The following is a 12,123-nucleotide window of genomic DNA, read 5'->3' on the forward strand; positions in this document are numbered from 1 at the left end:
ATTTCCTTTTAAGCGTCAGAGCTATTTAGGCACTACAAAAAACTTTTTGGTTAATCATTTATTGCACTTTATTTTGTGAATTTGTCAATACATAATATTAATTGAAATAAAATGAAAAATGATAATATTGATTCCTGCATGTGTCGAAATAAGATTTCACATAATTTTTTTCTATTTCATATTTCTATGTTACTATGATTCTATGTTCTCACAAAGTTAACAAAGTTAACTGTAAAATTAAAAAAAAATGTAAGAAAATCATTTAACAAAATTAACTTTGCCTTCCTAAATGATGAGAAATGGCCATTTCTTCATTTTTGACCGGATTTGGCGATTCTCTCGAAATATTATCGCTCAATCTCCTGTCTGTCGCCACCGTTTTGACAATTGTTGACGTGTTTTTTTGCGGAATGTATTTGTTCTTGGTGGCGGGCAAGCGTATACGAGTTCGTGAACATTCCTTTGCACTCCTCGCACTTAACAACGCATTGGGCGTTCATTGTGTATGTCCTCAAACAATGCCAAACATCGTCCACACCGACGCCACTTCGTAGCTGAACCTGATTCGACGAATGGGTCATCATCCTTTGGTGGCGTCATGAGTTGAGATTCGGGAGTTGAATTTTCTAATGGTGTCTTTGACTCCGAACGAGATGGTGCTGGTGATGCCGATGACGGTGCACATGTTGGTGGTGCAGAAGATGGTGTTGGCGCAGATGTTAGTATTGCATGTGACGCAGATGATAGTATTGCTAGTGGCCCAGATGTTCGTGTGGCAGATGGTAATGATGGAATAATGGTGGGTGAAATATTCAGTTCCCGAAAGTGGTCGTTGACCGCCTCCATGTAGATTGTACCACCGTAATTCAATATTCGCAACCAACATGAGGCGCGTATACGCACTTCCGGCTCATCGTCTAACTAGAAATGGAAAATAAAATAGGATATAAAAGCTGATACATTATTTTTGCAGATATCGAATTCTTACCTACTTTTTGGAATTCCAAATTTTGTGGCAGCTGCTTTTGATGAGAGGCCTTCAGTTTGCATGGAATTAAGAGCATTCCTCATATCCTCTTCCGAATATTGAGCCCTCCTGGTCTTCCTTATATAATTTTGAACCATAATGGAAACGGGGTTCTGAAAAGAGCGATATATTACAAAAAAGGAGCGTTTACACTTACTCCGGTAGTATCGTTTGCACTTGCCCCACAGTACGCGATGACAACAGCGATCATAATTTTCATCATTGTCCGGATGCTCGGAAAATTTATCAACAAATTTCTACTCCAAATTGAAAATCAACCCGAAATACTCACTTTACTAGAAAAAAGTGGATTTTAAAACCTTGTTTTATACCCAAAATTACGAAAATAAAGCCAGTCATTTTAAGTATTGTACGCACTTGGAATACTTAGTATGTACACAAACAGTGCCGTGTTTTGGATGTCTGATGTCATAAAAGTTTTGTTTATCTCTATCAGATTGTTAATTTGCGTCCAATAAACAGTTTCGTATAGAAGAAATATTTTATACATTTTTTGAGGCCAAGAAAAGTTGAGCGTTTGCACTTGCCCCAAGTTTGCTCTTGCCCCAGTGTTTCGGATATCTCATGCTAAGTAAAATCCGAGTATGTATATCCAAGCGGCGATCAATGATCCAAATTCAGCTGTTCGAGTTTGCAAGACCGCCTTCAAGTGATAATTTATTCTAATGACGAAGATTGGACAGGGTGAGGATCCTACATCGAGGCAGATTTTAAACACATTGATTCGTCAAAATCCCCCATAAAATATCCCGCAGGGCGCAAACCTTTTACTTTTTGGCTTGAAGAGCAACATTAGAAAATTTTTGTTGAGAAGCGTCTGAAGAAACCACGCAAACAACGTCCAAGTATTGTTCAGAACATGGCCTTTCCCAAATCTCCAGATTATTTTTTATCTGATTAATAGATTGTAGATTGTAAAAACCGTTTCAATTGCCTCAAGAAGTACCTCAGCGAACCATTACTTGCTATAATGACCACAAAGTGCTTGATTTTTTTTTTACTGCGTGGTGATGAATGATGCGTGCCTAAAAAAGTAGGTCCTTACTATAAAGCCATGCTTTTTCTTGTTCTTCAAGGCAACATTCATCCAAAACGATGTACGTGTCTAAAATCGAGTTTCTCATAATCTGACCTAGATTCTGTGTGACAGTAAATTCCGTTTTTTCTTGGTTTTATGAAAATGTAGAGATCAAACTCTCAAAAGGGATAGTAAAAAGGACCTTTTTATCTAAGAATACAGTTACGATAACGACTAAATTAAGCTGTGATATCTTTCACCACACCAAAGCTTACACCGGTATCATTCAGTCAAAATTTAATTTATTCCTCTCCAGGATCGCTCGCCTTACTTGTAAGAATAATTCTTATTGAATAGTTTGGTAGGTATTACATATGTATGGTATGCGCGCTCCGCTCGCTCTGCAAACATCATCTCTATAATTAGGTATAGTTATTCGGGAAGGACGAGAACAGAACTCACTATATGTTGCTTTAACTTTTTTTTAGTTTTTTTTTTGTTGTTCAAATCTTCCACCTTCCAACTTCGTCGAAACACTTTAGCACAAACCATCCGGCAGCGAATGGCAGTTGGTTGGTTGGTAGTACGTATTCGATTTTTGCTTTTTTCATCAATATTGTTTCAGTTACACAAATTTTTCGACTAATGTACTAGTATATGAGGTCACTTTTTTTTTCAAAACGATGCTAGCGCGTTTGTGACCTCCATCGGAAACTGTGTGGGTTCGGGATTTGTTTTGTTTTTCTTAGTTAATCGCGGTTTATGCGAAAAATTTTCTACTGCTACGAATGACTTTGTTTCACACTATATTTGCTTCTAAATCAATGTCCTTCTGGATATAAGATTAACTAATGGCTAACATTTTCATCAAACAATATGTATGTGTATACCAAAGGCTTAATTAATTGTAACTGTTTTTTTCCTTGTATTGTTAGATTATTTTAAAGAATAGTGTAAATGTTATGATGGTACCATCCAGTATTAAAGCGAGCTCCATTGCAGAAGTATGGATCACTTGCTAAGGAGAAGACAAACAAATGTTTCGCGCGCACAATAATACCGTTAGGAGTAATTTCCTCGAAATAAAATGATGCATGAGAGTTTGATGATTTTTGAAAAAAATCCAATCACATTTAGATAGGTTGTTTTTGTTCCAATCAGCTTGGAATATTCAGGTTTGCTTTTTTCTTCTAGTTTAATCTGACAATCCTCCATTAATAGTGTAAAAGTAAAGTTTCCAATTATTATTCTATAAGGTACACCGGGGCAAGTGCAAACTCGGGGCAAGTGCAAACGTTCAACTTTTCTCTGTTACAAAAAAAGTAAAAAATATTTCTTCTTCTAGAAATTGTTGTTTAGACCCAAACAAACAATCTGACATAGATAAACTAAACTTTCTTTAAATTTTTCACTAAAAACACGGCACTGTTCGATCACACGCGAATTCAAGTACGTACTAGACATGAACAGTGTGTTTTTGTTTTGCCTATTTTGCGTACAAAAAAGGGCATTTAAATCCGAATTTTCGTTGAAAGGTGAGTGTTTGAGACCGATATTCAAGTGAAAGCAGAAAATTTATGATAAATTTTCAGTACACCCCGAAAGTTGTGAAAATAATATTCGCTCTTGTCAACCCACACTGTGGGGCAAGTGCAAACGACACTACCGGGGTAAGTGCAAACGCACCTTTAAGCCATGCAACATCAGCCATTTCAGAAAATTCATCACCAAAATGGTTCAGCATTATATTAAAATGGTCAGAAGGGGTATCCAAAGTGTTGTATCTGAAGCGGATGTTCAAAGTTCCGTAATGCCTTAGTAAATGAAGGTTTTTTGCTTAAAACAACAGTCACCAAAAATGGAGTTTCAAAAAGTTATCAATATTGCAAGAAAACAGCAAACATATTAATCAAAGTTGACAAAACGTACCGGAACATGTATTCAATTCATTTCAAGACCGATACACTGACTCATCTGTCAATTAGTTTGGAAAAAGTATTGCGTTTGCACTTGCCCCCATAAACGGGGCAAGTGCAAATTCTGAAATTTTTTCACAAAAGCACCGTTACTTTTTACCAACATTTTTTAATTTTTCACTTCCAACGGGAATTTGTTGAGAACTATTTTAGTGATGCAACGAACGTTAATTGATAATTTTTGAACATATACATATTTTTCTAGGACATGTGAAAGTTGAACTATGGTGAAAACCGTTTGCACTTGCCCCGGTGTACCTTACATTTTTTTTGCTCTTTTCTTATCAGAAATCTAAAACTAGAACCGCTATCGAAGGTACTGACACAAATCTAAGCATCGCATATCACGTAATTATGTTTTATTCAACGATCATGATTTCCCTATCGCCAAACCATATTCAAATTTTTGTTTGACTCGTGCCTCACACATAATGTATCATGTATCTGCGTTAGTTTTTATCAAAACGTTGAATCATTCCATTGATTAAAAATAAAAGTTATGGTGACAACAGTTATGGACTTACCTTCTCCCGTTCGTGTGTTTATTAAGCGCTAAGGACTACTATTTACACCGGATAGTTTTCACCGCCGGAGCGATTCGATCGCCGCCCGGACGATGACGATGGCTGCCCATCGAACGGTTGGCTGGGATCAAAATTAACGTTCGGCAGGGCGGCAACGCCGAGACGTCCGGCTCCGCCAGCAGCAGCAGCACCAGCACTTCCTCTGGACGTGGACGGAAGATTCGGGGCCGAGCGAATTTGGCGACGTTTGGCGTCGGCCCGGATGCTGGCTCCGACCAGTTCGTCGTCCGTGGTTTCCTCCCCGTGGAACGATCCGGCCAAGTTGATGTTGAGGATGTTATTGCTGCTGGTGGCGGCGCTGTTCACCGGAATGCGACTGCTGGCTTCGGGCGTCGTGACCGGATCGACGTCGTCCTCGTCCGAGATGTCATCCTGGGTCGGCTCCGAGCGACGGTAGAAACGTAGCTTGCTGGAAGAAGAAAAAATGGGGCGTGAGTTCATTTGAAATTGAATTGCCGGTGAATTCTACACTGAACCCAAATTCACACTTAAAAAACACTAGAAGATTCACTTAAAAGTGAAAACGCAGTGAATTTCTTCATTTCAAGTGGCTCATGTACATTTCACTTGCCTCTCACTTAAGTTTTAAGTGACCGAATCAATATACACTAGCCCATCACTTGAGTTTTAAGTGACCGGCATTGAATGTCTTCGATGCTCACTTGAAATCCACTTGACCGGTCACTTAAGCCAATATTCACTTGCCGCTCACTTAAAATTCAAGTGATTTTTTGCATAGCGAATGTCAACAATGTCAGTATTGATTGTTTCATTGTTGTTTGGAAAAGAAACAACAGAGGTTTGTTTGAGTTGGTAGATGCAGAATTAAAGTAATTTATATGTTATTAAACAATGATATTTTCCATAGGTCGACCGACAGAAACATCGTGTGAACCAGTTAACACGTCGCAGAGACCCTTTTTAAAGCAATCAGGTTTCGGATACGTTTTCCGATGATGATTTGTTTTGGAAATATTCAAGTGCAATTAAAGTAAGTATCATGCAAAACAATAAATACTAGTTAAATTTATTTTATTTTTTAATTATTATTTCAGAAAAGATCAACCCGAATGTCTCGTCAAAGTGAGGAAGTCAATGATTTTTCGAAGCCGAAAAATCTTTTTGAAGAAGAAAAAGTGACGTTTTTTACGTTGTATTTTTTAATAAATAATTGTTTTGTAGAAACAAAGTTGATTAATGTTTGATATTCCGAAATTTCACCTAAAAACCACTACAATTGAAAGATATTAATGACCTGAGCAAACATTTGAAATTGACTTTGCCATTCACTTGAAATTCACTTGATCGCTCACTTAAGTGATTTCACTTGACCGGTCACTTAAAATTCACATGAATTTACGTATGGCGCAAATTCACTCCAGATGTCACTTACCTTTAAAGTGAAAATTATTTTCGGTGTAATATCTCGAGCGATTACAGGGGGGATTACTTTTACGGGGTATAGTAAAGCGAGATGTGGGAAACGCTAGTCGTTCAACGTGGTCGATACTTGGGCCAGTCTTCTGGATCATTACGTATTACGACCTATGACGATGAGCCTACGAGGGGCCGATGGAATTAAGATTCGAAAGTTTGGGAAAGCCCTGGAAAGCACAACGCTAAGCATACGATGGGAGGTTTAAGGGGATCTCCCCTTAAATTGTTGATTCATCTCTATCACCCTTGTTTGGGCACCAATTCCTTTCGAAATCGTCTTAGTAAGAAACGAACCGAGCACGCAGGCACCTGCATATCCTTTCGAGCGTCATGCGGATAGAATCTGCACGCGTTCGTTGCCGAACTTTAACTAAAAGTATGGTTGTCATTTTGGTATTACTTTCTTCCTTCGTGGGCTTGGCCTAGGTTGGTGGAACGAACCGAGCCACACAAGAACGAGTCGAACGTTTGGATTCAGTAAGTTGCAAATTGCAGACATACTTCGTCGTGGACCGAATCGAACTGCACAAGAAGGACTCTAGCGTTCTGCAACTTGCAAGTTTGCAAACGTACATCGCATCACCACGCAGCAACCAAGCAACTTGCAGACATGTCGCAATCTCCGGAAATGGTTCTTTCTCTTCGGCTCAAGTGATTTCATCTTCGGATTTTTTTCTTCTTATTGTTATAATTTATGGTACATCAACAGATCACATATTGATCCTAACGAAAAAAAATAAAAATTAAAATTAATGACACTACAAACACAATTGTCTACACAAAAATTAAAGCTTTAAGATTTTTTTCGGAATGCATCCCTCGAAACGTCAAAATCAAAAGGTTCGGAGTAGCGGTTGAATGTCTTGATTACACCAATAAGTGCTGTGTTCGCACCATAATTATTCAAACAAAGAGGGACGTAGAGCTGGAAATCACGATTTCTCAAACCACGTGGTCGTATGATGAGTTGAAGACCTTCCAAAAGTGCGGGACAATCAGCTACGACAGAGGCTCGTGCGGCGGTCCTGCGGGCTTGCAGCGTGTCGATGTCGATTAAGCGACAGCGGCTCTCGTAGCTGGGAAGTCGGAACGGGTCTTGCCAGCTCAGGTGTCGAAGGGCGAATCTCATAAAGCGCCGTTGGATAGCCTCAATACGCTCGGAGCCGTTTTGGTTATAAGGGCACCAGATAGCAGAGGCGTATTCAAAGATCGAACGAACTAAACTGCAATAAAGACACTTCAAACAGTAAATATCTTTGAAGTCTTGCGCCATGAGGAGATGGGATAAAACAACTTCAGGTCGTCAGGGCCGGAGATGGGATAAAACAACTTCAGGTCGTCTGCGTAAGCTAATTTTGGTCCATCGAGGAGCAGCAGCACGTCGTTGAAATAAATCAAGAATAGTATTGGTCCTAAATAGCTCCCTTGAGGCACTCCAGAGTTCGCGAAAAACTGATTAGAGGAGGAATCTGTCGTTCGGACAATAAGTTTCCGACCTACCAGGTAGCTGCGAAACCATTCCAGTAGAGACCCACAAAAACCAATGCGATCGAGTTTGGCGATAGCAATTTCATGGTTCACTTTGTCGAAAGCGGCTGACAGGTCGGTGTAGATGGCGTCTGTTTGGAATCCTGAAGCAAAACTGTCTTGCACCTTAGACGTGAACGCCAGCAGGTTTGTGGTCGTAGAGCGCTGAGGCATAAAGCCATGTCGATCATAAGAAAAATATGGTTTGCATTACGAGAAGATAGGGTCTAAAACAATCAGCTCAAATAACTTGGCAATAGCGCATAAGGCAGAAATACCGTGATAGTTGTTGGCATTCCTCCTGTCGCCTTTCTTGTAGACCGGAAACATGTAGGCTTCTTTCCATATAGAGGGGAACGTAGACGTGTTGAGCGATGCTTGGAAGATTCGTTTTATAGGTGTTAGCATATGTGATATGCAGCGCTTCAAAAAAGTGGCTGGTATACCGTCCGGTCCTGCAGAATAACTGTGTTTCAGCTTCACGGAAGCCTTCAAGACGGTATCTTCGTCGACTGCGAAATTATTAACTGAAGTGCTCAAATGAGAGACGTTGCTTGTTGCACTATTTAACTGCTCCGAGGATATTGAGCCAGAGTCGATAATACTACGGAATTTCTGTGCGAAGAGATTACAGATTTCACGATCCGATGTCGCCGACGTATCATCCAAGAACATGTATGATGGTAAGCCGGATTCCTTCCGTTGATCCTTGATGTACTGCCAGAAGGATTTAGGTTTGGTTTTAAAACCACGTTGAATCCGGATTAGGTAGCAACGCGTGCTTAGTATTTTATAGGCTGAGTTAAGTTTGCGATACAGATTTTTGGCCTGAATAGTCTTGTGCCTGGTGTAATAACGGAGGGCTTTATTCTTCAGCGTTTTCATTTGCCGCAACTCTTTCGTGACCCAAGGTGCTCGTAGATTTGAGACTGCAAAGCGTTTCGGCACATGGCGATCGATAGTGTAGTTGACAATGTGAGTAAACTTAACAGCAGCAGCGTGTGGATCAGAAGGGTCCAGTTCAGATTCCCAGTTGATGGTGTCCAGAGTTTGAAAAATCGCAGAAAAATCGGCACTTTTAAAGTCGTGGAAGAAGGAGGCCGGTTTTTCGGTAACGGCGACAATTCCGAAAATATCGAGCGAAAGCAGCAAAGTGGGGTGGTTACGGACGGACTTGACCAGAGGCTCAGGAGATTCTTCGATTGTTGGTGAAAGAGACCAGTCATTAACAAAACAGATATCGAGCGTACGGCCATTTTCGGTCACGATGTTGTTGATTTGCCGGAGAGTGGCCGTACTTAGAGCGTCGAGGATGATGTTGGAGGGCAACGTGAACGAAGATCTTTCCGTGTCAGCAAACAAGAAGCTGCTTTGGGAGGAGCACCACTTTAAATCAGGCAGATTGAAATCTCCGATGATAATAATGTCGTCTTCAGGATTAGTGATTGAGCAAACTTTGGAAAGGCTGCGAGAAAAGGATTTATCAAAAGTCGCATTTTTAGCATGATCGGGCGGGGGGGTAGGTTCACAGCACCAAGACTTGCAAGTGAGCCTAACTTCGGAGAACCGTCGAATTTTTTGGAACGTGCAGTCAAAGGAATTTATCGCACGACTGACTTTCACTTGCAGATACGTTCGACGTTCTGTTTGTAAAGGTGAAAGAATCATTTTGCCACTTTGCAGTTGCATAAAGGAATTGTTGTAATTCGTGATAACCAGCAGGAGTACTCCACAGCCAACAAGAAGCATGTTTATAACATTGCAGAACAGCGTGAACAAAAGTGGGCTTAAATTACTGCCTTGTGGTACCCCTGAAATTGGAATCAGGTCAACGGCAGTCGAAAAACCAAAAGTACAAGGTTGAGAAGACTTTATTTGTATCCCGAATATTGCAGCGAAGGCCTCTATTCAGCTGTACACCAAAGCGAAGTGGGACTACTGCCATCAATAGGGCTGATAGAGCCAGCGATTGCATCGTCGCTTGTTAAAAATGGGGATACCGACAGATATGTGCAAAACCGATGGAAAGTTGCTTCTAGAATCGTAAGGTTATATCAGCCCATAACAAGCAGAGGATGGAGAAATGGGGATGCTGCAGTTAGTAGTTTTTGTGGACCAAGTCTGGACGAGTGATTCGACAAAAATCGTCCAGCTACGAGCTGCTGAGGCAATAGAGGATATAGGGTGTCCCATTATTTCTATGCACAATTTAAAATGAAATTTGATTTTTTTTCCAATTTTATGTTCTCTATAGTCCTCTTTTACAGTGAATGAATAAAGAAATTAGATTCCCATCAATCGTAGACCAGTGATCGAATTTTTGATCGAAGACTGCTCATAAGCTTCAGCACATACTGATTTGCGATGATTTTTTCCCCATTTTTCTAGTCTTTTGCAAAGTTTTTAACTGAATCTGCAGGCTTCACCTGGTTTCTCTAATACAATTTGGTAAGGGCCCACAAAAATTCAATCGGTCTCGCTTGAGGACAGTTTGGTAGATTCATCTCCTTCGGTACGATCTGGACTTTATTGTATTTGTACCAAGGCAGTGTGTCTTTTGAAAATTGAACCGATGCCAAATAGTACTGGGTGATTATGCTTGTGGATATTGGGAACGATTCAGGCACTCTCGGACGATCAGTGGTCACGAACGGCTTGGAAAGCCTACCATACTCACATAAGCCTTGCCAAACCATTGCCACTTTAACTAAATAATTTTTCGATGAAAATTAATGTATCCATCTCGTCATTACTTTGGCCATCCCTAACGATATAATACTGTTCATTTGGAAGCGTTTTGTAATCAAACTTGCAATAGGTTTCGTCGTCGATGATAAAACACGCCGGTTCCCACACAGCACCTGATCATTTAATTTACGGGCTCTTGGTTTGATGGAAGCAGCTTGTTTTTGACTCGTCTTCGGATTCTTCTGCTTCTTATATGTCTTTTGACCCAATTTTACCTTGGTTACGATAGACAGTGCTGAGAAGGGATCCACAGTTTTGGCCACATCCTCAACTGAGGCTGTTTACTTACTGGCGTAAGCACGCATGACTTTCCGGTTCAAAATTTTGTCCACCGTATCCGGTTTTGCCCAGATTTTTTTCTTCCACGAAGCTCCTTCCTCTTCTCTAATTTCGAGTGTTGTTTCGTCAAGCTTTCGAAACCTAGGACCAGCCTGGAAATTGCGCCTAGACTAGTCATACTGTTGAGATTTGTTTCATCGTAGCAATCGATGGGACAAATAACAACATACACATAATAAATAAACAATTAGATATTTACCATAGGGATAGTTTTATTTTAAATATGATGTTAACCCTCCAAAGCCGTTCGGGTCAATATGACCCGAAGCGCACATTTCAACCATCATTATCATCATTCCAATATACTGATGAACTGGTAGTTTTGACAGACCAAGTATGTTCTATGAAAATAATGATCAAATTAACGCCAAAAAACTAAAATTTGAGTTTTTAAAATCGGTTCATTGAGAAATGAAATACAGCTAAGCAAAGCCAAAACTGGATGTTGTTTTTTTAAAGTAAGACTTTTTTCTACCGGAAGATCTGTCATAGCGGTAAAAATTTTCATTGGACCCCAACATATCTATACATTGTCGGATAGATGGATTCTTGACAATTTCAAACATCAATGAAATAATTAAATACAGAAAAGCTGTCAGAAGTTATGAGTATTTCAAAAATAAAATTGATTTTTCGGACTTTTAACTTTCTGAACCAGTTTCTGAAAACCTGGTAATACATATCGACTTTATTTTGAAATGTTGAGTAATTAGAATAAATTACCTACACAATGAATATAATATCATCAAAATCGGTTAACATTTACAGCCAGGAGAACGAAATCAAATTACAACTCATATTTCCCCGAAACGGATATTTAGCGAACGGCTTTGGAAGGTTAAGATAGAAAATAAAGTATTCGAAATTCTACCTCCAAGTAATATAGGCCTCTCCTTTCCACTGCCCAAAGTGCTGCACAACAGGTTATGGGCCCAGCACTAGTGGAAAGGAGGAGAAGCGGAATCAACAGTGGCAAGAAGTGCGAGCCGAAGCCGGAAGAACAACGAATCAGGAACCAATGGGAGGTCATCGAGGCATGAGGCAGAGCCCCTGAAAGGTCGTCGATGCATCGTCGGAAGATCATCGAATTGAGAAGCCAGGTGGAGGTCGACAAGCCAGGAAACACGGGAGGTCATTGGACAGGTGCCACGGAAGGTCGTTTGGTCGGATCCTTAGAAGATCGGTGAGTCGAGAGCCAGCGGAGGGTCTTCTTGCCATTGGTGAGGCACCGGGTCAAAATAAGAGCGTCGAGCCACTAAAGTCGTCGGACCAGTGCCATGGAAGGCCGCTGGGCAACGAAGCAGTAGTCGGGCCAGATTCATTGGTAGATTATCGTACCGAAACCCATGGAAGGTTGGCTTCCGTTATCATAGAACGTCGTCAAGTCAGGAACCAGGTGGTGGTCGTCGGGCCAGGAGCCGCTGGAGGGCTTACGAGCGGGGTACC

General features: G+C 40.6%; 2 protein-coding genes across 9 annotated transcripts in view; both read right to left on the reverse strand.

Annotated features, from left to right (window-relative positions):
- Positions 1-89: 89 nt before the first annotated feature.
- LOC129757456 (uncharacterized) lies at positions 90-1,502 on the reverse strand. 2 transcript variants are annotated; one of them, XR_008739708.1, is made up of 2 exons: positions 989-1,502; positions 90-921 (listed from the first exon to the last, which is right to left on the reverse strand). XR_008739708.1 is itself a non-coding variant. In XM_055754686.1 (2 exons), the coding sequence occupies exons 1-2, from the start codon at positions 1,062-1,064 to the stop codon at positions 478-480; spliced, it is 516 nt and encodes a 171-aa protein (XP_055610661.1). In that variant the 5' UTR covers positions 1,065-1,484; the 3' UTR covers positions 103-477. The 2 variants fall into 2 exon arrangements, 1 of the variants encoding a protein (XP_055610661.1); XM_055754686.1 differs by having other exon boundaries at positions 103-921; positions 993-1,484.
- Positions 1,503-2,351: 849 nt separating this feature from the next.
- LOC129751373 (E3 ubiquitin-protein ligase RNF13) overlaps positions 2,352-12,123 on the reverse strand; it is a 46,809-nt gene continuing 37,037 nt past the window's right edge. For all 7 annotated transcript variants that reach the window (XM_055746838.1, XM_055746832.1, XM_055746833.1 and 4 more), the window contains one exon: positions 2,352-5,035. In XM_055746838.1, the coding sequence (XP_055602813.1) occupies positions 4,609-5,035 (427 nt within the window). In that variant the 3' untranslated portion in view covers positions 2,352-4,608. The remainder of the gene's footprint in view (positions 5,036-12,123) is intronic.

The sequence above is a fragment of the Uranotaenia lowii genome, chromosome 3 (genome assembly GCF_029784155.1).
Source record: "Uranotaenia lowii strain MFRU-FL chromosome 3, ASM2978415v1, whole genome shotgun sequence".
Lineage (NCBI taxonomy): Eukaryota > Metazoa > Arthropoda > Insecta > Diptera > Culicidae > Uranotaenia > Uranotaenia lowii.